General features: G+C 41.0%; 1 protein-coding gene across 1 annotated transcript in view; it reads right to left on the reverse strand.

Annotated features, from left to right (window-relative positions):
• OXCT1 (3-oxoacid CoA-transferase 1) overlaps positions 1 to 23765 on the reverse strand; it is a 192127-nt gene extending 168362 nt beyond the window's left edge. Inside the window, exons 1-4 of the mRNA XM_036740818.1 lie at positions 23294 to 23765; positions 16093 to 16201; positions 14263 to 14353; positions 4984 to 5119 (exon numbers count right to left, since the gene is read on the reverse strand). Of these exons, the coding sequence (XP_036596713.1) occupies positions 4984 to 5119; positions 14263 to 14353; positions 16093 to 16201; positions 23294 to 23386 (429 nt within the window). The 5' untranslated portion in view covers positions 23387 to 23765. The remainder of the gene's footprint in view (positions 1 to 4983; positions 5120 to 14262; positions 14354 to 16092; positions 16202 to 23293) is intronic.
• Between the last annotated feature and the right edge of the window lie 1466 nt (positions 23766 to 25231).

The following is a 25231-nucleotide window of genomic DNA, read 5'->3' on the forward strand; positions in this document are numbered from 1 at the left end:
GCCCAGGGTCACACAGCTAGTCAATGTCTGAGGCCAGAGAGCAGTCTTCCTGACTTTAGGTCCGGTAAAATTGCAATAAAATTGTACCAACACTTTTGAGACACCCAGTAGCTATGTAACTGGTTTTATTTTTTCAAGCCAAGCACAGGGCTTGATATTTACCTGTTAAATTCCATATAACAACAGCTTGTATTATCATTTAATTTTTGCAAAACACTTTACAAATATTATCTCATTTTAATTAGTCTATCTACCATTTGTAGCCTATTTGAGATCTTTTTGGAGTCTGTCTTCAGGCAAAACGGACAAGGATTAATCTTTGTCTTCATCTAAGGTCTCTGGTAAAATAGAAAATATTAAAGAGTAAGAATCCCCAGGGTGGTCTAGTAGAGCTCTCCCTTCACGACAGCACTAATTTGTTAATGACATCTTTTTGGCTCAGGTCATTCAGCTACCTCCACCTTAGGAAGATCCGAGGGTCACCCGGCAAGATAAGGTTCTGAACAGTGAGGTCCTTCCTTGAACTGAACTCCAACTGTTCAAACGCTACTGGCCACGTTGTTCCAATGTAAAAGTATGTTTGCTTAAAAAATTATTTTATGGAGAACTCACACAAGGCAGGCGCTTACATGGAAGTCAGAAAAAGTGATACAAGGACAGTCTCAAGGTCTCTCTGCAGAACTATGAAATCGATTGGGATACATCGGAGATACTGGCACAGGACTGCCCAGCATAGTGTAGCCTCATCAAAGAGGGTGTCGTGCTCTATGAGTGGAGCAGAACTGCAGTAGCTCCAAGAAAACGTGAGACGCACAAATTTAGAGACATCTCCCTCCCAAATATTCACGTGGACTATTCGTGCCAGACTTGTGGTAGAGCCTTCCAAGCTCATTTCGGTTTGATCAGCCACAGCCGGACACACTGTACCTTGACTCTAACATAGTGATGTTAGAGTCTTTGAGCATGAGGGACAACAGTGATATCATGGGAAACTGTCAAAATGCCTTGAAATTCAGACATTCAACATCTATGCAGGAGCCCTTAACCTTTTTTTTTTTTTGTGCCACGGACTGTTCTGGAAATCTGGTGAAGCCCATGAACCCTTTTCTCTGAATAATAATTTTAAATGCATAAAATAAAATACATAGGATTCCCAAGGATACCAATATGCTGAAATAATTATCAGAATACTTTTAAATACAAATCCACAGACCCCAGTTTAAGAGCCACTGCTTTAAGACAATGGGAAAATATTCTTAACAACTTCACCTACCAGCTGTCAATCAGCTTCCCACTTCCAGGTCTTCCCGGGCCTTCTCTCTTGGACAGTTCCCTGTGTTCTGAACATTCCCTGACCCCTTTCCCCCACATCAAAATATATTTGTCCTATGGCTATCATCCCAGGTCTGTGCTAAGACCTACCGTCTTATCTGATTAGAACATTTCCAAGAATACATTTAGAGTGGAGAACAGACTAGGACGTTAGCCCTCCCAGATAATCTATTTTGCATTTAACAGATGGCTTTGGGTCTTTAAGCCAAAGCGACAAGTTACAGTTGGAATTTCAGGCAATGTGGCAGCCAAGCTGGGGAGACAGTTTGTGGCCTACAGGCTATGGCACCCCTGAAGTAAAAACACCGCAAAGATGATTCTGCTCCATTCTACCTAACAGTTAAAGATGTCTCTGTGAACACCTCCAACTAGGGACATTTTAAGCTGTTAATATTCATTGTACGCTATGTAGCCAGGGCTTTAATATTTTTTTTGGTCCAGGCCTATAAATTAATGTATTTATTCCCCCTCAAAGTGCAAAGAGGCAATTACTCTTCATCTTCAAGACGGTCAGGTTCAATGATTTGCCAAAAGTCAAACAGCCAATGGGTATCAAGAGGAAGGACAAGAACCCAGTTCATTCTGACTCCAAAGCCTCTACCCCAAACTGCTTCTCTGCCTTCAATTTTATATAAAGCAATAATTCTATTAAAACTCATTAACAACATCAAGAATTAAAGTTTTCCTTTAAATATCCTTTACTTCAATATGCTTTGCTTTCAATTGAAAGTTTCTATGGATATCTCAGGGTAGCTGAGTGGTGCAGCGGAGAGTGCACTGGGTTTGGAATCAGGAAGACTCATCTTCATGAGTTCAAATCCAGCCTCGGACATTTAATAACTGACCCTGGGCAAGTCACTTTGCCCTGTTTGCCTCAGTTTCCTCATCTGTATAATGAACTGGAAAAGGAAACAGCAAAAAAACACTCCAGTATCTCCGCCAAGGAAAACCCCATAACCGGGGTCATGAAGAGTTGGACACAATTAAAATGACTGAACGACAAATGGGTATTTCAATCCACAGGATCAGAAACCTAGAACTAGAAAGACCTTAGAGGCTATTTCTCCCAATCTCTTATTTTGGTGATGAAGAAACTGAGGCTTAGGAAACAAATCATTTGACCAAAGTTAACGAGGTAGCATTTTTTTTTTCTTCATGAGCTAAGTGGTGCAATGGACAGAGCACTGGAGTCAGGAAAATCTGAGTTCAAATTTAGCCTCAAACATTGTATGATCCTAGGGAAGTCAGATCACCTCCATTTGTCTCAGTTTCCTCAACTGTAAAATGGGGATAATGATAGCACCTACCTCCCAAGGTTGTTATAAGGCTCAAATGAGATAAAGTGTAAAGTCTGGCACTTAATAAGTAGCCCAGCAGCACCTGACACATAATAAGTGTTTAATAACTTCCTATTTCTTCCTTCCTTCCTTCATTCCTTTTTCCCTCCTTCCTTCTCTTCTTTCTTTCCTTCCTTTCTTCCTTCTTTCCTTCCTTCCTTTCTTCTTTCCTTCCTTCCTTCCTTCCTTTGTTCCTTCCTTCCTTCCTTCCTTTTTTCCTTCCTTCCTTTCTTCTTTCCTTCCTTCCTTCCTTCCTTCACAGTTGTGCTGTCACTATCCTGGACAATAAAAGGCAAAAGCTCTCAAGCTTTGGATTAGGCAAACTTTGTAACAACACAGAGTTTGGAAGAGAACTTCACCACCATGAACAAATGTGAAACCACATGAGATACCCACTCACGTCCCAGGGAGAGAACAGCAAGGCCAAGAAGGGTCTTTTATTTGAACAAGATCAGTGTTGTAATCACTAACACCTGAGTAGAATATTATCTAAATTTCTCTCAGAGGTATATAAAAACTTGTCAGTGCCAATACTATCCATTGTATATACATGAATATACATATATGTATATATATATATAAGTACACACATACATATGTATGTGTGTATGTACATATGTATGTGTCTATGTATGTGTGTGTGTACACACACACACACACACACACACACACACACATACACACTCCTTCCTCACTCTCAGTGAGTACATGAAAACACCTTAGCCTAAAAGGGCCAGGGTCTCCCATTGCATCCTGGGCCACCTCCAGTCATCCTGATGAATATCTGGTCACTAGATCCACATGGCCCTGGAGGAGAAAGTGAGGCTGGTGACCTTGCACAGCCCTCCCTCGCTCAAATCCAAGTCAGCTGCAAGTCACGTCATTATTTTCCTGATGTCATGGTCTTCTTCGAAAACGAAGGACAAACATAACACTACACATACACACACATACACACACACATACATACATATCTATAGGATCAATTCAACGTAAGACCAATATTCTACATAGGCTATAAGACCAAAATGGGAAGATTTAGGCTCAGCCCAGAGAGAACGAGAAAAATAAGGATTTGTACATCCCTCCAGTGTAAAGGGGAGAATACACAAAACTTATTCAAAAGTGAATACACCGCCGTGAGGCCCGCTGAATTAGTTGTCTTTGTGCTAGATTGCAAGTTCCTTGAAGGCGGGGATTGTCTTTTGCCTGTCTTTGTATCAGCGGCCCTTAGAAGAGTGCCTGGCACAAAGTAGGCACTTAATAAATGTTTATTGACTGACTGATTAAAAGCTGGAGGATTAGGGCTGTTAGAAAGGAAAACTCTGCAGAGTACAATGATTGTGTTGGTAGTACAATATTTTGTAAAGCACATTTGGCAACACCGTAAAATAGAGCAGCTGCAGCTATTTGTAAGCTGGTATATCCTTAGGCAAAAATACTTACTCTCCCATATATATAATCCCCAGACAAAATGTGAATGTCATGTTTCTTTTTTTTTAATGTAAAAAAATGTTTCTGCTGCAGATATTCACCGCCAACTCAGTAAAGTACTCTGTTTTTACCCAACACGGATCAATACAATCTGCATGATCTCCAGAATGAAAGCCAAAGGACCAGTGGCTCTGATGAGTAAATTCAAAGATCCCCATATCTACACGCTACGAAACTTACCCTAAACTATGAGAAACATTTGAATTTATTAGACAATTATTAGGAAAATAGAAGCAAATTATTTAAATACATAGTAAAGATCAGCTGCTTTAAAATATCCTGTAAACTTACTTTTAAAATAACCTTTAAACACTGTGGCAGCTTGTCAGAGTGTCTAGTGTATAAGAAATACAAAACATGACATTAAATAAAATAACAGAGGGATGAAATTGTGAACTGGCATTATCTCCCTGAGTTGGTACTTTTAAAGCACAGGAGACAGGGACTAGACCTATCATTTCACTGATGGGGAGAACTCCCAAATGAGAAATCTCTCCCTGCCCATGCAGCTTGGAGTCTTAAAAGAGTTACTTAGAGCATGAGAGGTTAAGTGACTTGCCTAGGCCACAAAGCTAACATGTGTCAGGACTTGAATTCAAATCTTCCTGGCTTCAAGGCCAGCTCATGATCTAATTTGCCACCCTGATTCTATTTTTAAGCAGAGAAGGACAAAATACTGATGCACAGCAATTTAAAAAGCAATGTTTCTTAGTTTGACAAAATAACATTTTGTCTCATACACAATAGGGAAAACACCAATTTTTAAATAAATCAGTATTACAGATGGTATTGATTTCATAACCCAAAGAAAGTATCTTACCTGTGGTGTGAGCTCTACTTCCAATTCACCAGCTAGGTACTGCCGTTCAAATTCTGCATTTTCTCCCACATAAGAGGAAATCATACGTTTTATCTGCTTGGACTTAAGTAAAAGGCCCAAGCCAAAGTCTTCAACACTATAAGGAAAAGAAAGAGAATTTTAAACTAATGGATTTGTAAATTATTTGTAAATCACAAGAATTTCTGACAGCGAGTCCTACCATCACACACAAAAAGGAAAAGGACCAAGACTGCTTCATATTTTTAGGGCAGGCAGGTGGCAAAGTGGACTGAGCACTAGGCCTGGAATCAAGAAGGCCTGAGTTCAAATCTAACCTCAGACACCTAGCAGCTGTGTGACCCAGGGCAAGTCACTTTAACCCTGTTTGCCTCAATTCCCTCATCTATAAAATGAGCTGGAGAAGGAAATGGCAAACTACCCTAGTATCTTTGCCAAGAAAACTCCAAATGGGGTCACAAAGAGTGACTGAATAATAACACTTTATTTTTATTTCATTTTCAAAAATATATAGTATGTCTAAGGTTATATTTTATGAAGATAGCAAAAGAACAAAAGAGTAAGAAATAGTAAGCATTTTCATATAAGGACACTTCCTAAAAATCCTTAAGGGATGATGTGCAAATAATACAGGGTCATGTAACATGGTGTTACCTTAAAATAAGGTAAACTGAGGCAAACACAAATGGGGTCATGAAGAGTCAGACATAGTGGAAAAACAACTGAAAATAACAACAACAACAGAACTGAGGTGCAGTCTAGGTGGTGTAATGGAAAGAATGTTGAGCCTAAAGTCAGGAAAAGTCATCTCCCTAAGTTCAAATCCAGCCTCAGGCATTTAATAGCTGTGTGGCCCTGGGCAAGTCACTTAACCCTGTTTGCCTCAATTCTTCATCTGTAAAATGAGCTGGAGATGGGAATGGCAAACCACTCCAGTATCTTTGCCAAGAAAACCCCCAATTAGGTCACGAAGAGTCTAAAATAACGAAACAACAACAAAAACCTGAGGCCAAAGGAAGGACACCACTCCCTTTTATAGTTTTGGGGAGTACAGAACAAAGAATGGGCCTTTGTAGGTGGGCAACAAGTTATGATTGGTTAAAAGCACTCAATATCATGAATGGTGAAATCAGGATGATTGGTTATAGAGCTGAGGCGAGGGGGACAATATGATTAGTGGGAAATGGAGAGTAAGAGGTTAGCAATAACTCCCTCCTTCCCTCCTGTGACTAAGAAACATTCATTGCTTGAGTCCACCAGCAAGGTTAGAGAGAGTGGACAAGACTTCTTTGGATAGCAAATCAGACATCCTTGAAGCACAGCTTGGCACTGCCAAGATACTAGACCAGACTCCCTGGTATCACCCACATCCTTCAAGGATAGTTGATTACCTTGAGGCAAGGATAAAACAGTGATGAGTAGAATGGGATTTCTAAACTTAACTCATTACAGGCCAGCTGAATTTCTGAATAAAGTTCAGAGACAAATGGTTCAGAGACTCAGGCAGTTAGAAGCCAGAATCAATTAACTATAAATAGGATCTATTTTTAAAAATACAGACTCAATCTGATCATTCAGTAACATGTGAACATAATGGAATTGTATCACAAGAAACAGTACATGGAAAGCCTTACATGAATTGAGTGGAAAAAAGTCAAGAAAACAGAACCAAGGGAACAATAGTGGGACCTCTTTCAGGAGGGGATCAGTGGATTCTTTTCCATTTCTATTTTTCCCTCTGGATCTAAGATAATAAGGCAGTTTTCCTTGATAATTTCTTAAAATATAATGTCTAGGCTCTTTTTTTGATCATGGCTTTCAGGTGGTCCAATAATTCTTAAATTACCTCTTCTTGTTCTATTTTTCAGGTCGGTTGTTTTTCCAGTGAGATATTTCACATTATATTTTTTCTATTCTTTTGAATTCTTTTTCTTGTTTCTTGAAGTCTCACAGACGTCAAGCTTCCACTTGCCCAATTCTAATTTTTAGGGAATTATTTTCTTCAGTTAAGATTTTGTACCTCTTTTTTCTATTTAGCCTATTTGCTTTTTAAGAAGTTCTTTTCTTCAGTGAATTTTTGTGCCTCTTTTACCATTAGGTCAATTCTCTTTTTTAAGGTGTTATTTTCTTCAGTATTTTTGTGCCTCTTTTATCAAGCTGTTAATTCTCTTTTCATAATTTTCTTGCATTACTCTCATTTCTTTTCCCAACTTTTTCTCTCAATCATCTCTTTCTTAAACTCACCTAGAAATCTCATTGCCTTTGTCCAATTAGCATTTGTCTTTGAGACTTTGGTTGTAGCTATTTTTCACACTATTGTCTTCTGAATTTGTCTTGGTCTTCCCTGCCACTGTAGTAGCTTTTTACATTCACATTCTTTTTTTGCTGTTCTTGTTTTTGTTTTCATTTTTTCCAGCCTATTTCTTGACATTGAACCTTATATTAAAGTTGGGCTCTGCTCACCTAGGGGTGGGGAGGCACTGTCCCAAGCTTCAAGCTCTTTTAATGCTACTGTTTTTAGAGCCAGTTCTGGGGTTCTGCAAGTTCTCAGTGCTTCTAAGGTGGTGTGATCCAGGGGAGAAGTGTGGTCACTGTTCTCCTGGTCTGTACTTTAGTCTTTAACTAGGAAGGGCCCCTGCTCTCCTATAGCCATATTCACTAGTGTTCCTCTCTGACCCCTGCTCCCTTGTGATTGACCACAAGTACTCTCTGTCCTAGAACTGAGACTAGGAACTATGATCCAGAAACAACACATGGACAACAGAGTTGCCAAACAGCTCCCTATCCTGCAACCAGTGTCAGCTCAAGTTCCCTTGTAATCTCTATCTGACCAGCTGTCCAACCCAAACCACACCCCTCTTACTACCTCTGGGCTCAGAGCTCCTGAAGCTGCTGCTGCCACAATCGCAGCCACCTCCAAGGCCCACCAATGGTGCTGTCTCCGCATGTGCTCTCTGGGCCAGCCCAAACCCAGTGACACAGACCTCTCCTGCCAACCTCCTAAGCTGTCTTAGGCTAGAAAAATGTCTCACCCTGACCTTTCGTTGGCAGAATTTGATTTGAGGCATTATTTTAAAGTTGTTTGCAGGGGGATATTAAGAAAGGTTGGCTGAGTTACTGCTGCTAATCATCTATCTTCAAGAAGTTAAATGCTTGAGTAATTATAATGACCAGTCATGGTTGCAGAGAACCAACCACAAAAATACCAGCTCCTTTTCAGTAAAGGAGTAGAGAAGGACTCTGGGAGTAGAATACTGCATATGTTGTCAGACTACTATCTGTGTGGTTTGGTTTTTTTTTCCCTTGTTATCACAAGGGAAGGTTTTATTAGAAGGATGCCCCTAGGCAAATATACCCAGGAACAACAAGTATGAAAACAAACGTCATCAAGAAGCCTTATTTCAAAAAGTAAATAAAAGGATCTCATTACTGAACATATCCCAAGGAATTCAAAGCCAGAAAAAATGGTTTAATAGATACCAAAATATTCACAACAGCTATTTCAGGTACTGGAAACTAATTGGGTGCTGACTGAAGAATGATAGGTGAAATAACCCAAAACTATGATATATAAAGGTAACAGAATATTATTGCATAGGAATATAGTATTATTATATAGTACAGAAGGACAGATATGAGCGATAAGGACACAAATGAAAATTTCACTAAAAAGGAAGATGGACTGGAAATTAAATCAATAAAGGTCCTAGAAAAGAAGTAACTACATTCTCTGCCATGGCCAAAAGGTGAGGAACTTCTGGAATAGAATGCTATACATATACATAATCAGACAAGGTTTCTGTGGTAAATGATTTAATTTAATTTTTTATCTTTTCTTCCAAGGTGGCTGGCTGGGGGGAGGGCTAATGGGTAGGGAGTAAGAAATTACTTCAATGTAAAGACATAAGACAACAATAAAACATTTTGGGGGAAAATAAGTAGAGAAGAGAAAAAGAAACATACAAAGAAATTTGAGGTGGAGAAAAGGATAGCTGAGGAAACACAACCAATGACCTCAATCTTCTCAGTAAAGTAGAAGGCAACAGAACGTACAGAGTGATGGATGGGGAATAGTTTTGGGGTTTGAAGAAAAAAGTTTGGAAGTGTATGTAACATGATAAGGAGACAACAGGAGATGAATATTATTAAAAAAAATAAACACTGCCAAGCATCAGCAGCAAGGATGCACTAAGATTGTATATCATAAATTTATCATGGAACTAATCAGTAATTTTATAATTTTCTTCAACAGTACTTCAAAGTATAAGAGTTGGAGTAGGGGGAAAAAACCAACAGAAGGTAAAACATAAAATGAACAAGACTTCCAACACTGGAAAGTCAAAGGGGTAAGGGATTCCAGGGAAGTGACAAATGCACCCATTAACGTATCTGACCATGTACAGGTTGCATTAAATATAACACTGATTGGCACATGACATCAGGCTCAATTCATCCTTTAAAATGATTTTAACTATATTGTCCTATTTTACATGAGATATATAGTTATTTGTTCTTTCCATTTGCATGCAGTTGACAAGATTTATGCCTTTTCATTATTTCTACCAAAGGGTACCCCCATCCAAAATCTACCTGCAACATCAATTTAACAAAAAGTGTCAGTGGCAAAGGAAATGCTAATGCCTTTATGAAGAATTTTCTACTTGAAACTCCTAAAACACAACTTTTCTTTCCTCTTTCCAACCAATAAAAAATGTCAAGAAATGTTTAACCACTAGATGGCAGAGAAAACATTTCTTGGGTAACTTCAACACATCAAAAAAATCAAGATTTCATTGGTGTACTTTTCCCCATATAGACAGTAATCCCGGCAAGCCTTAAAAGGGGGATTCTTAACCTCTTTATGCCATGAACCCCTTTGACAAAGTCTAGTGAAGACTACGAAGCCTTTCTTAAAATTTTTAAATGTGTAAGATAAATATACAGGATTACACATGAAATCAATTATAATGAAATAGCTTTTAAAATATTATTAAAAAAAACCAAATTCATGGACCCCAGGTTATGACCCTCTCTGTGCCTTAGGGAATAATTTCAAGACTGACTGTGGCCCAAAATGTTCATCATCTGGGTGATGAACCCACCTTTTGGTGATCAGCCTATCCAAACTTAGCTGCTCTAATCCTCAAGCTAGTCTAGTATCTAGAAATGGTCCCTAAGATGCCTTCCACCTCTAAATCCTACACCTATGCTAGACTACAATCCCTCCACGCCCCCACCCCACACTCAAAATCCATTCAGCCTGAAATGATATCAGAGCTTCTGTTTCACTAGCAATTTCAGAAACTCTGATTTTAGAAACCTTATTGAGGGTCACCTCAATAAGGTATTATAATGGGACTTTCAAAGAGGCTTCTTAAGTATCAGAGAACATTATGTGTTTCTAAATCATTAAAAAAAATTGAAATTGAGTAATAAAACTCCAATTCCTTTATCTCCATCTCCTCCACTTTCTCCCCAACTGGACACAGTCCCTGGGTGTCTTGGCTCTGATAGGTAAGTTGTTGATTTATCTGGCCAGGCCTTGGGTATCCACCTCACTTCCTGGCCTGCTCTACATCACATCACCCTAACAAACATGGTGTCAGCTCCCCTTTATGTATAAATGTCTCTTGGGAGAAGGTAAGCTCCTGGAGGACAGGGCCAGTCTTGCTTGCTTGTATTTGTATGCCTAGGCAGCTAGGTGTCAAAATGGACAGAGTGCCAGGCCCAGAGTCAGGAACCCACCTTCCTGAGTTCAAACCTGGCCTCGGACACTTAGTAGCTGGGTGACCCTGGGTAAGTCACTTAGCCCTGTTGGCCTCTGTCTCCTCATCTGTAAAATGAGCCAGAGAAGGAAATGACAAACCACTCCAGTAACTTTTCTAAAAAAAAAAAACCCAAATGGGGTCATGAAGAATCCAACATGGCTGAAAAAAATGACTCGGCAACAACAAATATATCCCTAGGGCTGTGCACAGGGCCTGGCACACAGTTAGTGCTTAAATGCTCTACCTATAAGTCTGTCATTATCTGCCTCCCACTCCTACTGTAACTTAGTTTCTTTTCTAATTTTCTTCATAGCAGTTAGCCAATTAATAATAACAACAAAAACAATAATAGCTAGCATTTGAATAGTACTCTATGGTTTGCAAAGTGTTATATGTGTACATATATATATATATATATGTATATATATGTATGTTTATATAAAATATCCTCTTAACAACCCTGGGAAGCAGATGCTATTATTATACCCATTTTACAGATGAGGAAACTGAGGTCAGCAGTGGCTGAGTGACTTGCCCAGGATAACAGTGAGTTAAGTGTCTTAGGCCGAATTTGAATTCAGATCTTTCTGACTACAGGGCAAGCTCTCTACCCCATTGTGCCACTTACCTGTCAAGACTGATAAAGTTCAATTCATCCAGGGGTAGTAAGCCCAGTCATTCGCTACGAAGATCTTACATCTGCAGTTCTAACGGCTGAGTTAATATTTGTACGCAGTCTAAAAATGGTATGATTCTTAGAACCCTCTGCCCCATTTTTTTCACTCTGCAACCAGCACTGCAGAGAACAAGACCAAGAATGGTTTTATATTTTCCTTTGTTTCCATGGGTCGCCATGATCAAAGAATTCACCTCCCACTGACCAAACCGCTGATGATGAGCGCATCCACTAGGCTGGTTGCAGACTGCAAGTCAAGGGAAATACAGCCACCAAATCATTAAAAAGTAGCAGCGACTCCCAAGACCAATGAGGAAAAAAGGCACATGGCAGACATAAGCGGACTGCAAATATATTAGCAACAAAGGACTGGGTGTCTGCAGATAAAGGATGTCAGCAGAGAGAGACGCATGATGGGAAAAAAGATGGGCCGGTGACATAATGACAGTGAGGGGAACCAGTAGACAGCTTGGGTACCCATTCTACATCAAGAAATGCAAAGGAGGCCGGTTAGTCACTCAATCCCTCCAGGCCTCCATTTCCTCCTCTGTAAGATGGGGGACTAGACTTGATGACCTCCAAAGTCTCTTCTAGCTGGCTATCTCTGATCCTATGTTGGAAGGATTCCCTGAAGAGGATGTATGGAAGACGAGGACGAAGGCAAACAATAAATGCTGAGTTTGAATAAGCATGAATGAGCTGAAATCTATAGTGCTGAAGAGCCTATCCACATTGATAAGATCCGTGGATCTATTACAGTATTAAAATATTGGGATTAAAATGGCAGTTAGGTAGCACAGTGGATAGAGTGCAGGGCCTGGAGTCAGAAAGACTCATCTTTGTGAGTTCAAATCTGGCCTCAGACACTCAGTAGCTGTATGAGCCTGGGCAAGTCACTCAACGATGTTTGCCTCAGTTTCCTCATCTGTAAAATGAGCTGGAGAAGGAAATAGCAATCCACTCCAGTATCTTCACCAAGAAAACCCTTACTGGAGTCATGAAGAATCGGACAGGATGGAAACAATGACTGAACAACAAAAAATTGGGATTAAAATGGCTCGAGGCTTAACCCCCAGAGGAATGGAGATGGTAGAAGAGAAAAGTGGAATATCCTTTGTAAAGGTCACACCCTGGAAGCCAAGGCTTTTGCTACTCTCCAATCTGTTTCTTACACCCTTCTTGCCTCCTTAAGTAAAATTATCTTGATGCAAATAGGGGAACAGCATCACCCTGGATACATAGATGAAAGAACAAGCATGAACATAACAGGATCGAGCCCCATATTTTATTATATTCTAAGTCACCTTGTACATGACTGTGATACATCATTGTCTCAGTCTATTCTTTATCCGACGTAGGTTTTTTCTTGCTTTCTCCTCAGTAAACAAAACTAATCCTTTACCGATTTTTACACACAGTTTTGTCCTTCCTAGGTGGACTTCCCTTCATCAGACTTTATGTTAGTTTCCTAACCACTTTATCAATCAAATTGATGGCCTTGCCTAAATATAAATATGCCCAGTAACAGAGGGCTGTATCTGTTGACAAGAAAACTTTTTTCGTTTTCTGTGTAGGTGATTAGCCAATTTGGTTTGTGACCATATCCTTGAACATTGCAAACGAAACTCACTGTTTTGTCACCATATCCCTGAACTGTTTTGAAAAGTATCCAACACACCAGCTTCCCCTTTCCTACCTCCCCTTACACACCTGCATCACCTTTCCTCACATCCTTCCCTGTGGTTAACTGCCCATGTAAGAGCATACCCCATCCCTAGCTGAGTGGCCAAAACTTGTGTATAAAAGCAAGCCCATGTCTTTTCCCTAACTGATAGTGCTGATAAGTACTAGCCTGCTACTTTTGTGGCAATAAAGCCTTCTTGACTAGAAGAATACCTGCCTCTTGAATTCTTTCCCAACAACCTGACTCCTGAACCTTGTTAACTTCATCAAAATCATTTTGATTTCTGATCTTTTACTCCTATTATCATCTTGACCATTTCACTCTCGCCCCAAGTTGGCATGGCATAATCCATGAACTTAGTAAATACATTCTTTATTCAGTCATCCAGATCACAAGGAACAATGAAATGACCAAAAGCAGATATTTAAACAGATTTCAGATTAACTAAATAATTCATGGCTTATTAGCAATTAAAAATTTGCAATTTGCAAGAGAGAGAGAGAGAGAGAGAGAGAAGCAGAGACAGTGATAGAATGAAAGAGACAGAGAAAGACAGAGAAACAGAAAGACTGAGACAGAGAGAACATGAGTTGCTTGAGACAGTGCAGCAAATACCAGATTTAGAATCTGAGGACTCTGAGGTTAAATCCTGTTCTAACACTTATTAGCCGTGGAACCTTGGACAAATTGGGCATCTACTTCCTCTAACTCCTGATGGAGTTAGAATAAATTATCTCTTAGGTCCCTTCTTGCTCTAGATCTGTGATCCTTTGGTCACATTAAGGAAGGACTGACCCAAAGTCTTTTCATCTAAAATTTGGTAGAGAACTACATATCTCAATGTTAACAGTAAATTTCAAGTTCTGGGTTATTTTAAACAAAATTTTACTAGAAGGAAGAGGTTACTTATTTCGGAAGCCCCTCCTGCTATGATTTTAACTGTGTCCAATGGCCCTCAAAACAGCTAAGGAAATAAACCCAGCTAAGTGGAATGCCCACACTGCTTCTGGTCCCTGGATATGTCATGTTTGCCTTCTATCAAAAGGTCTCTTTTATAGTCTTGTTACAATTTTGTTAAATTATAATCTAGCAATTTATCAATAACTTTCAAACTAGTTGCTGAGGACACTTACCCTGCATTATTACTGACTGCAGTTAATCCTTTTACTCCAGTCTTCAATAGAGCTCCTATGAGGTTCTCTGGAATTCCACAGATCCCAAAACCTAAAGTAGTCCCAAAAGAATGAGCCAAGTGTGAGACAGTCAGCATTTTCTTTGGGTGATAGCAACATTTACCATTTAAATGTCTTTTTTTAATTTAAAATAACTTCGTAAATGGGAAAGGGAAAGAAAAAAACACATTAATTAATTAGGCCTGACTGCATCACAGTCCTACTTCAGTTCATGTATAACTAAAAGAAAAAATTCTCTATTGAGAGAGCTTTGATCTATAATGCAATACTTGTGATAATTGACAAGTCATGAAATACATCTTCTATTTCCATTACTTTTATACTGTTATCTTGTTTTGGTATTTACCTCCCACGTGGCTGATTACAAGAGGCAGCCTGGGTAGCAGAAAGACTGCTTGCCTTGGATTCAGAAAGACCTGAGTTCAAGTCATGCCTCCCAACACTTGGGTAAGTTCCTTGAGGGCAGGGACTGTTTCCCCTCTGTCTTTGTATCCCTAATGCCTGGAGCACAATGAGTACTTATGAGAAGCCGGTTACGGCAGTTAGATGATGCAGTAGATAGAGTACAGGGCCTAGAGTCAGGAAGACTCATCTTCCTGAGTTCAAAACCAGTCTCAGACACTTAGCAGCTGTCTGACCCTGGGCAAGTCACTGCCAAGAAAACCCCTAATGGGGTCACAAAGAATCAAACACCACTAGAAACAACTGAACAACAAACCACGCCCAGGTAAAGACACCAAATCAGGTGCTGTGAGGAACACATAAAAGACAGGGTCCCTGGCTTCTGGAGCTCACAGTCTAAGAAGGCAGAAAAGACATGGACACTAATAGCTATGATAAAAAGCAGAATGCAGACATACAATGAAAGGAGTACAAATGCTATGAGGATTAGAGGACAGAAATGCCATTTATTTCTGGAATGGGTGAAAGCTTATTGATGCTTTTCCAAAATGGCATGGCGCCTCAGTTTCTAAAAGCGAGGAATTGGATCAAAATTATCTGAGAAGTCTCTTCAAGTCCTAAAAACCTTAGCACACAGCTTATAACAGGTTTATCCTACTATTAAGACTACTATCAGCAAGACTAAGACAAGTGAAAGTTGAGTTTTCCAACATAATGAAAAGTAATCAGAAGAAAGGACAAGTAAATACATATACACACACAAATTTTATTCATATATATATATATATATATATATACATACACACAGTTGTGTGTGTATATATATATGTATATGTGTGTATGTGTGTGTGTATATGTATGTATATATATATATATGTACACACACACACACACACACACACACACACACACACACACACAGAATTAAATGTGGTTATACTTCCAAGAAAAGAGAACCAGAAAAATACAAGTTCTATTTCAGGAGTCAGCACAGGGTAGTGGCTAAAAATCTGGCCTTGAAATTAGGAAGACCTGGGTTCAAGTCCCACACTTTACATATACTGGCTTTATGATCCTGGACAAAACCCTTTACCCCTCAGTGACTGAGTAGCTCTCCAAGGTAACAGGTTACAGAGAAGATGCTGACCCACACTGGGAGCTTCCTCATCCAGGAATTCCCCATACCAGAGGAATCACAGTCTAGACGTGTCACTACCCCTACTTCAGGCTTGTTCTTTGCTCATGAACATGGTTGAACCAGAACAGGGATGATGCCACAGAATTCCACCACTGATGCTGCTGTGTCCCTCCACCTGAATAACAAGATGGACCCATTCCTGCATGCTGAAAAGGAGTGGAATTACTCACCACCAACTAGGATTGTGGATCCATCCGGGATGTCTTTGACTGCTTCCACTGGATCGTTATAAAATTGGGTGTGATGGCAAGTGCTGGTGGAAAAGTAGCAACCACAGCCCTAGAAGGAGAAAACAAGATCAAAAGGAGTCATCAGAATCCAGAGGCAACTTTACTTTATACAAGGGAAGAAGGTAAGTAAAGTGATTTTTCATTTTTCATACACACAATTTACCGATACAAACATGCAAGGGATTTGTGGTTTTAACAGTGTACAAACTTCCTATTCGAACACGGAACAGAATGCTGCTATTTACCTAGAATACACTCAGTGAGGATGTATTATATTTTGGGGGTCAGCACAGCAAGTGGATGTAGTACCTGGTACACAGCAGGCCCTTCCTAAATGTTTACTGAGTAGAGTGATGAGCTTGGGGTCAATCAGGAAGAGCGTTGTTCAAATCCTGTTTCTGACTCTTACTAGTTCGATAACCGCGGCCAAGTTACTTAACCTATGTGTGTCTCAGATAAGTTAATAAGTTACAGAAGCCAGCATACATTATTACACATACTATCATATTCACAGAGGAAAGTTGGCTATATCTTTTGCTCATTTTTCTGAAATGAAGCATTTTGATGATGATGATGACCATAATAATAGCTAACATTTGCATAGCACCTACTGTGTACCAGGCACTGTGCTAAAAGCTTTAAATATGCTATCCCATTTGACCCACACACTTCAACTGAATCTGACAGTATATGCAACACTCCAGACCCATTTGCCCCCGACTTTGTAAAGAGGAGAGGTACATTTTCTCAACTCTCACTGGGGCCAAATTTGGTCATTTTTTGTTCTTTTCATTCACCTTTTTTTACATATAATGTATGGTGTATTAAGCACCTACTATGCACCAAACGGTTGTGCTAAGCGCTTAATAGTACTTTCTCATTTGATCCTCACAATAATCATGCAACAGAGCTGCTATTATTTATCCCCACATTACAGAGGAAGAAACTGAGACAAACAGAGGGTAGGTGACTAGCCCAAAGTCACACAGCCGAGACCGTATTTGAACTCAGGTCATCCTGACTGTAGGCCCAGTACCACCTAACTACTCATGCTCAAGATTCACTTTACTGAATCCCATACACACAGAGCATTTATAAACCCCATTCATAAAGCAGCAGTGATTTGCAATTTTATATAACAAGATAATACTGCAAATTTATAAAAAGAATTTTTAAAAAATATTTTTTCCCAGGAGTGACAATCAATTTGTACATTTTTACCTCCATCTCAACACGTTAGAAAGTCAGATGTGCAAAGAAGCTATCGCAATTGAAAGCAAGGTAAACTGAGGCACAAAGTTCTGAGTACAATCACTTTATTGGTAAGGCTAGCAATAACCAATAAAAGGTGGTCTCTCGACTCTTCAGTCATTCAAAAGACCAAGAGGTAGGGCATGTTAGCCTTCATATAGTTTTAAGAAGTACAAGTGAACAAAGGACAGGAAGCATAAAACAACATGTGTAGTTAGAAAGTCTGAAGTATCATAGATGATGGAAAAAAGAATATGACTGGATGGAAGTCAGGAATGTAAGGCTAACAACAACTTCTGCTTCTATCTCGTTGCTATGGAAAGCCGGTGGCATCCACCTGTGTGGATGACAGTCCAGACTCCAGACTTTCTTGAAGGACAGCAAGGGTTTGCAGAGATAACAGACTTCCTGGTGCCCACCTTTATCTTTCAAGGCTAACTGTTATGGAGACAACAGATCTTCCTTAATTGCACATGGGCAGTAAGATGTATAGAGACAACATATTTCTTTGAATTAAGGTGATTTATGGAACTACTTAGCTCATAGAGGAAAACTGAACTTCTGAACTTAACTCAGAGACAAAGAAACATGGTTTAAGATAATTTTACAATATATTGGGGGTAGTACAGAATAGAATCAATTACAAAATGGAATCAAAATCAATTTGATTTTCTCAAGTTCCCCCTTTTGATCTGGATCAAAGCCATCAACAAGAAGGGAATGCATCGGCTCAGATTCCATTTACCTCAGATGGAATCTGGCCCTCTTGTGCAAACAAGCGTCACAAAGGGTGAGATTTCTTAAGATAACCCAATATGGCGATTTTGTAATAAACTTTGTCTTTCTTTGGCTGTGAGAAAAAAGGGGGAATGTATTTATATTTGGTAAAAATACATATAATGGTACTTTTGTGACAGCAAAGAATTAGAAACAAAGTAGATGCTCATCAAATGGGGAATGCCTCAACAAATTATGGGACCTGAATGAAATGGAATATTATTGTGCTGTAAAAAATGATGAATGTGGTGGATACAAAGAAGCATCAAAGACAGGGAAAGATTTAAGTGGCTGATGCCCAGAGCGAAAGTAAAAAGAGCCAAGAAAACAATATGCACAATGAGTACAACAAGGTAAGGGGAGAGAACTGACACACACACACACACACACACACACACACACACACACACACACACACGTGAATGTAGGAAAATTATAAAGATTAAACATGACTCAAATGAAGAGATATACGAGGACATCCCCAATGCACTGCTTCAAGGAGTTGGGAGGCCCACAGGTGTTGCACACTGGACTTTTTCAATATATTGATGGGGTGTGCTTTCTTCCTCTTCTTTTCCTTTTACTTTTTTTTGTCTTTAAAAAAAATACTATTTGTCATATAAGATGGCTCTGAGAAGAAGAGGAGGAGAGGATGCTGAGAAAAACTGAGAATGTAAAAAACAAAAGGCATCAATGAAAATTACTTGAAAAAAAAGAAAGCAAATGGGGCAATCTATCTTAAACCAACTAACAAAGTAAAGTTAACTAGTCTTTACAGAACACAGACCATCCATCCTCAACCTTATTAGTAGCATGTTCCAACCAAATGAGTACATCGACCCAGGAACATATTGAGAATGGCAAACAAAACCACTCATATACAGTAAAAGCAATGATCAGAAAAAAGGGATCATGAAAGACCGCATCTCTATATTCTGTCAGAAACCTTTTCCTCCACCACCAGACTGTGTCGCTACATGGGATAAAGACAAAGTAGAAAAATATGCTGACTCAGAATCATGGAATATTAGAGATGGAAGTGGCCAGAGAGGTCTTACAGACCTCTTCTTTTATAAATAAGGAAACTCAAACATTAAATGATTTGCCTTGACCCCAAATCATGTAGCTTGTCTATATATGGCATGTAGACAAGGGCCTATGGTACTACCAAGGGATAATTAGATGTCCCTGCTGGATACATGCACACAGATGTCTGGGCATCACCAGGGCAAGGACAAGAGACAAGAGGAAATTACACTCCATTCCAAAGGATTCATCATGGTCTTCCACAAGTTGCAGACAGTGTACAGTGATGGACTGAACAGTGGAATATAATCAGAAGACCAGGCTTTGAATCCCAGGCTTTGCCACTTAATGGAGTATGGAACATTGGGAAAGTCAGTTAATGTCTCATGGTCTGAGTTCCCTCATCCATAAAAGAGGGGGGCTGAGAGACCTCTAAGGTCACTTCCGTCTCTAATATTCAGTGATACTGAATCTTTACATTTTTTCTTCTTCCCTGGTGTTTTCATTACAAAATGTGGGAGAAAAGGAGTGGTAGTAGTAACACCTTCTGACACCCTATATTGGGATGGAAAAATTAGGGACCAAAAGACAAGTGTGAAATTGTCCAAGTCCTACAAGGTTTGAATTTGTGCCCTGAAATTACTGGTAAATATTCCATTTAAGAAATCTCATTTAGCACCCTGATAAACACCTGTAAATATACACACCCTCTTGCAATTTAGGATCCTAAATTTTAAAGCTCAGAGAAATTTTCGAGGTCACCAAGTCCAACCCCCTCATTTAGACTGTATATACCTTCAGACTCAGTTAAAGTGTTTGTTCTGGTGAACTGCTTCCCTCCCTGCTTATATTTAAGTCTTTGTTCCAAGGGATGGCTTGCTAGATGGGAGGGTAGGGGGAGACACATATTCAGAAATGAACAGGAAATAACAAAACAAAAATATCAATAAATATTTGAATAAATAGATTGATATCTATGGCATAGAAAAGATTAAATAGCTTTTACTCCATAGTAAACATTAGTTAATATTAAATAGTGATATATGTGCCAGATATGGAGTTGGTCTTTTTTCAAATATTCAGTAGGTAGGAGGGATAAATATTTGTAAAAAGAAATAAACCTAAAAGGGAGGAAGGAAGACTGTCACAGTCATGAATGCTATTCTCAGTTCCCCATGTTCTTCAATTTAGCATCATAGATGACCTAGAAGAGAACTCAGGAGCCATCTATTCCAACCCTCTCCTTTTCCTCCATGAAGGGGTTGGACTAAAAGGATGATCTTCAAGATCCCTTCCAACTGTAAATTCTACGAGCCAATGAAGAATCAGTGAAGGATGCTTAATTTAAAAATTAAACACGTTGCATAAGTTGAGCATCTGATATGTACTGGGTATTTACAGAGGAAGGAAGACATAAGAGGTATTTTCCTGACTTCCAAGAGCAGAAAATCTAGTTGTAATGTAAACTGTCCACCACCATTTCATCTGTAATTATACAATATTTAATTAAGTGTTATTCTACTAGCATAAGCCAGCAATCAATTAACAATTAAGCACTTTTTAAGCGTCTAATGTGTGCTAGGCACTAGGGCTAGAAGGTAGGAGGGATTCTATGAGAGGAGAAGTAAGAGAGAGCATTCCAGTCCCTGGGGACAGCCAATTTAAATAAAGAGTGACAGGGCAATGGAGTGCCATTTTACCAACTAAAAGAAAATTCAAATCAGTAGATTACAAGAATTTTTAGAGTTATAAAATATTTTTATTATCTAGCTACCTCAACGGTTATTAAAGAGCTTCATAAGTTTTAAGGAACTAAATAAAGGTGATTTATTACCATCATTATTACGAATATCTAGCTACCTCGTTTTGGATAAAGGGCCACCGAGCTTTATACTGATTTGACCAAAGTCACACAACTAATTACTGATAGAACCGGAACTAGATAGAGCCCATGTTTCACAGAAGCCAAGCCAGTGGTCTTTTCACTATGCATTTGTAAGTTAGTGCAAAAACCTTAAATGTCCACAAAAATGAGACGGTAACTTCTCTATGAAAGGACTGTTTCAGCTATCAAGGAACATTCACGATATATAATAACAATAATTCCGTGATGGTGAAATGAAAGGATAATCACGATTTTGCCTCAAATTGAACTCTTTACTAATTTTTTACATCATCAGGTGACCTGAAGCTTGGTAGCACCAGCTGCCTTTGCCTGCTCCAGTCTCTGCTCTAAGTTTTATGCCTAATGATCCACTCGGGAGAGGATCAACTTGGAAGCCATCTAGTTCAGAAATAAACAAATTCTCTAGAATGGGTATTGGCACCGTCGTTACCCTAGTGTAGCAGGCAATACGGTTCTGTTAAAAGAGGTTCGTTAACTTCACTGGACAAAATCAAAACAACAAATATCTATCGCAATCTATTATGTGCATGACACCTGTTAAGCACAAAAAATATCGGTGATTCCCTCCGTCTTCCCTTTTAAGGAAGAAGAAATCTCATTTACTATGCAAGCCCCGGCTCGGTCATCTAAGGTCAAGTGAACCTTGAGACATAACGAACTCCAGATGATCTTGGATTTCTCATTAGAGGAGAAGGAGAGAGGGACGGAAAGAGAAGGAGGGAGAAAGGAAAGGGAGTCAGAGAGAAGGATAAGAGGAGAGAGAAGGGGGAGACGGGAGAAGGGGGCCAGAGGGGAAGGCAAAAGGGGAATAGAGGAAGGGGTAAGAGAAGGGAGAAAGAGGAAGAGAGGAGGACAGAGGGAGAGAGGAGAGAGAGAGGTCGAGAGAAAGGGAGAAATAGGAAGAAAGGAAAGGGAAAGAAAGGGAAAGAGGGGGAGGGAAAGAGGGTAGAGACAGAGGAAGACTCAGGGCGGGGCACGGATAACAGCAACAGGCGATAACTGGCTGGTATAGAAGCTTTAAGGGATCTTCCTGCCCCCTCTAGGAGCGCGAGTAGAACAGGCAAGTAATCCTATAACAATGAAGATAGCAATCAAGTGTTGAACAGAACAGAGACTCAACTCTTCCTCCCCACCCCCACCCCTAAAAAAAACACACAGGAATAATAAAGTCCCATTGGATGAGCATGGGAGGGACGGGGAAAAAAAGAGTAAAAGGAAGTCAACCAACCGTATCTGCTCCTGGAAGGCCTCTCCCCACCCCACTCCCAAAAAGTCTCAGAAAGTGAAAGCCGCCCTGAAGAGAACCAGTGCCCCTATTGGACGCCGGGCTCCAGCGCCGCCTTAGACCGCCACGTTAGCGGCCAGGGCCAGCATCACTGCTCCTTAAGGAGATGAAAGGACTCGCAAGCGTCTCCTGCAGCAGCTCCCCCCTTTCCCCTCCCCGGCGTGTCCTAAGTGCACGCCCCACAACCAACACACACCCCCGCTCCTCCCACCAGCATCCCTAGCTCAGCTTCTTTTCCCCAAGGCGGGGAAGCAAGAGCTCGCCACCCTCCTCCCGCTGTGGGATTATTCCCCCGGCTAACCTGTCTGGGCACCCAGATGCGCTATCCAAACACTGACACATGCTCTCTCTCTCTCTCTCTCTCTCTCTCTCTCTCTCTCTCTCTCTCTCTCTCTCTCTCTCTCTCTCTCTCTCTCTCTCTCTCTCTCTCTCTCTCTCTCTCTCTCTCGACTGCTCCCTTCTTCGCCTGACACCCTGCTTTCTCCAGGCGCGCCCAAGCTTGCCAGGCGCTCCCATCCAGCGCGGGCCACTGGGGCGCGCAGGAGCCAGCGGAACGCCAAAAGAGAGGGACCCTGGCAAAGCTCTCCGCCACCCCCGGCTACACACACCCCAAAGCGTCCCTCCCAGCCATCTTCTCCATTCCCATCCTATCTCCCAGGTCCGGGTGCTCCCTCCAAGCAGCTGCATCCAGTGGAGCGGGGCCAGAACAGAGAAGGGGTGGAGTGAGCAAAAGCAACATGTGATAAGGGTTGGCAGAGCGGGGACGCTGCAAAAGGGGCCGGGGTCCTCCTGCCTCCACTTAAGTTCCATCTCCAGGATGGAAGGGTGGAGAGGGGAGGACAGCAGGGGCACAACTCCGGGGACTCACCGCCTCGGGGTACCTTAGACCCTTTTACCTTGGCTAGGGTGGGTCCTCTCCGTGTGCCCTGGGCTCCAGGAAAGGGGATGCTGAGTCTGAGCCCAGAAGAGAGGAGTTTGTAAGCCGCCATCTTCAGGATGGTTACAAGCCCGGAAGGATGAAAGGGAGCCCGTGCAAGGGCAACCGAGTGCAACGGCTCGTTCGAAAGTGGACCTGGCACCTACTTAGTAGCTCACGAGTAACGCTCTGCCTCTGCTGCCACCGAGGGAGGGGCACCGTGCCGAGGAAGGAGTGTCTGCTGGGGGAGGGCTGGACGCGCTATCCCTGGCGGGACGCTGGGACGTCCTCTTTAACCCTGTGGCGCCCTTGCTGAGCCCGAAGGGGTGGGGCGCTGAGCCCCGCACAGAATGGAGGTGAGGGTGGGAGGGAGGGCTTCTGAGCTGCTCGGCCCTTGAGAGTGGAAGAGAACTCAAATGGCTTAGTGTCCCGGGGTGTGGGCTGCAAGGTACCCGGGCTGCTTGGTTAGCCCGATCCTGTCTTGTTGCAAGTGTTAGAAGCTAAAAGCGTCAGAGTCGCAGCCAAAGTAATTAAATTAGATAAGTGCTTGCCAGAGAATTCGGTAGCAGCATCCACCACGGAACCCTGGGAGTTTGCTCTTGCAGGTCTAGTTTTCCTGCTAGATCCCACCGCCTTCCTCCAGCCGGCTGCCCTCAGTCATTCAGATAGATCCCCGCACTCAAGTGGAAGAAGCTAAGGATGCGGGGTTTTCATCCTCCCAATCTGCGAGGGGCTACATTTACACCATTAATAGAACTATTTCTTGTACATAAAACATCCTTTTTTTCCCCTAACATTTTCAAAACATTAACGTCCCTCCCTCTACTTCCCTAACGGTAGGACTAAGGTGTCAAATTCAAATAGAAGGTGGGAGGGACACTGAACCTCACGGAAGGATCCACGGCGCAGCCTGTTGACTGAGAAAACCACTGATTGACAACAATCTTTTACCGCATTTCTATTTAGTTAGTTAAACGTCTCCCAATTAGGTTTTAATATGTTAAAGGGCTGCACTCAGTCACCAAGCCGTGTGTTTGACACCTCTGGAGTAACAATAAATTTGACAGGGCTAAGATCAAAAGTGACTTGAGACTGAACTCTGTTAAAACTAGATCCCCGTGGGGAAATTTCTCTGCAAACCTGGGCTTGTAGCTGGGCATTCAAGCTCTTTTCAGTGGTAATATTAGGGGGAAAAATACTGTTTCATACTATCTGTTCTCACCGTGGGATCACAGATTTAGATCTGGACCTCAGAGGTCATTTTTTCCAATCCCCATTAATTAACAGATAAGGAAACAAAGAGCCAAAGATTTGAATCCAGATCCTCTGATTCTAAGTTTACTACTGTTTCCCCCTCCCCAAGATGCCTTCCAAATACCCAGAACCTTTGATTGTCAGTATTCATTTTCTGTCACCTTCCTAAAGCTTTCAGGCTATTATGGGAAACAAATAGTGGTCCCATTCAGGACCACCACCATTAAAGCATCTGCTTTTTCAGAGTGTATCAATATTATTGTTGTTGTGTGACCTCATTTGGATTTAATTGAGGGAGGGCTTGATAAGGTTTAGAGTTGGTGGAGCTGGTTCAGGTGTGAAAGAATTCACTCCATACCTATTGGGAGCTTTATTGATGCAAAAGTAGCACAGGTCTACTAGCAAGAAAGCGAAGAGAGACTCAGATGTCTGGGGAAGTTATGCTTGTATAGGGGTTTCAGAATGGTGAGGTGGTTTTAGAGATTTTATGGGGCTTGAAGATTAGGGACAGGATGAGGAAGATGGATGGCACAACATAAGGAACACAGGGAAAATGTTATGACCCAGGGTGGGGGGTACAAGGAATTTTATGGTCCAGGATAAGGGGGAAGTTTCGTGGTATTTCAAGATAAGAGGAAAAAGAAATTAAGACACCTTTAAGTTA

Source organism: Trichosurus vulpecula, chromosome 1, assembly GCF_011100635.1.
Source record: "Trichosurus vulpecula isolate mTriVul1 chromosome 1, mTriVul1.pri, whole genome shotgun sequence".
In the NCBI taxonomy this organism is placed as follows: domain Eukaryota; kingdom Metazoa; phylum Chordata; class Mammalia; order Diprotodontia; family Phalangeridae; genus Trichosurus; species Trichosurus vulpecula.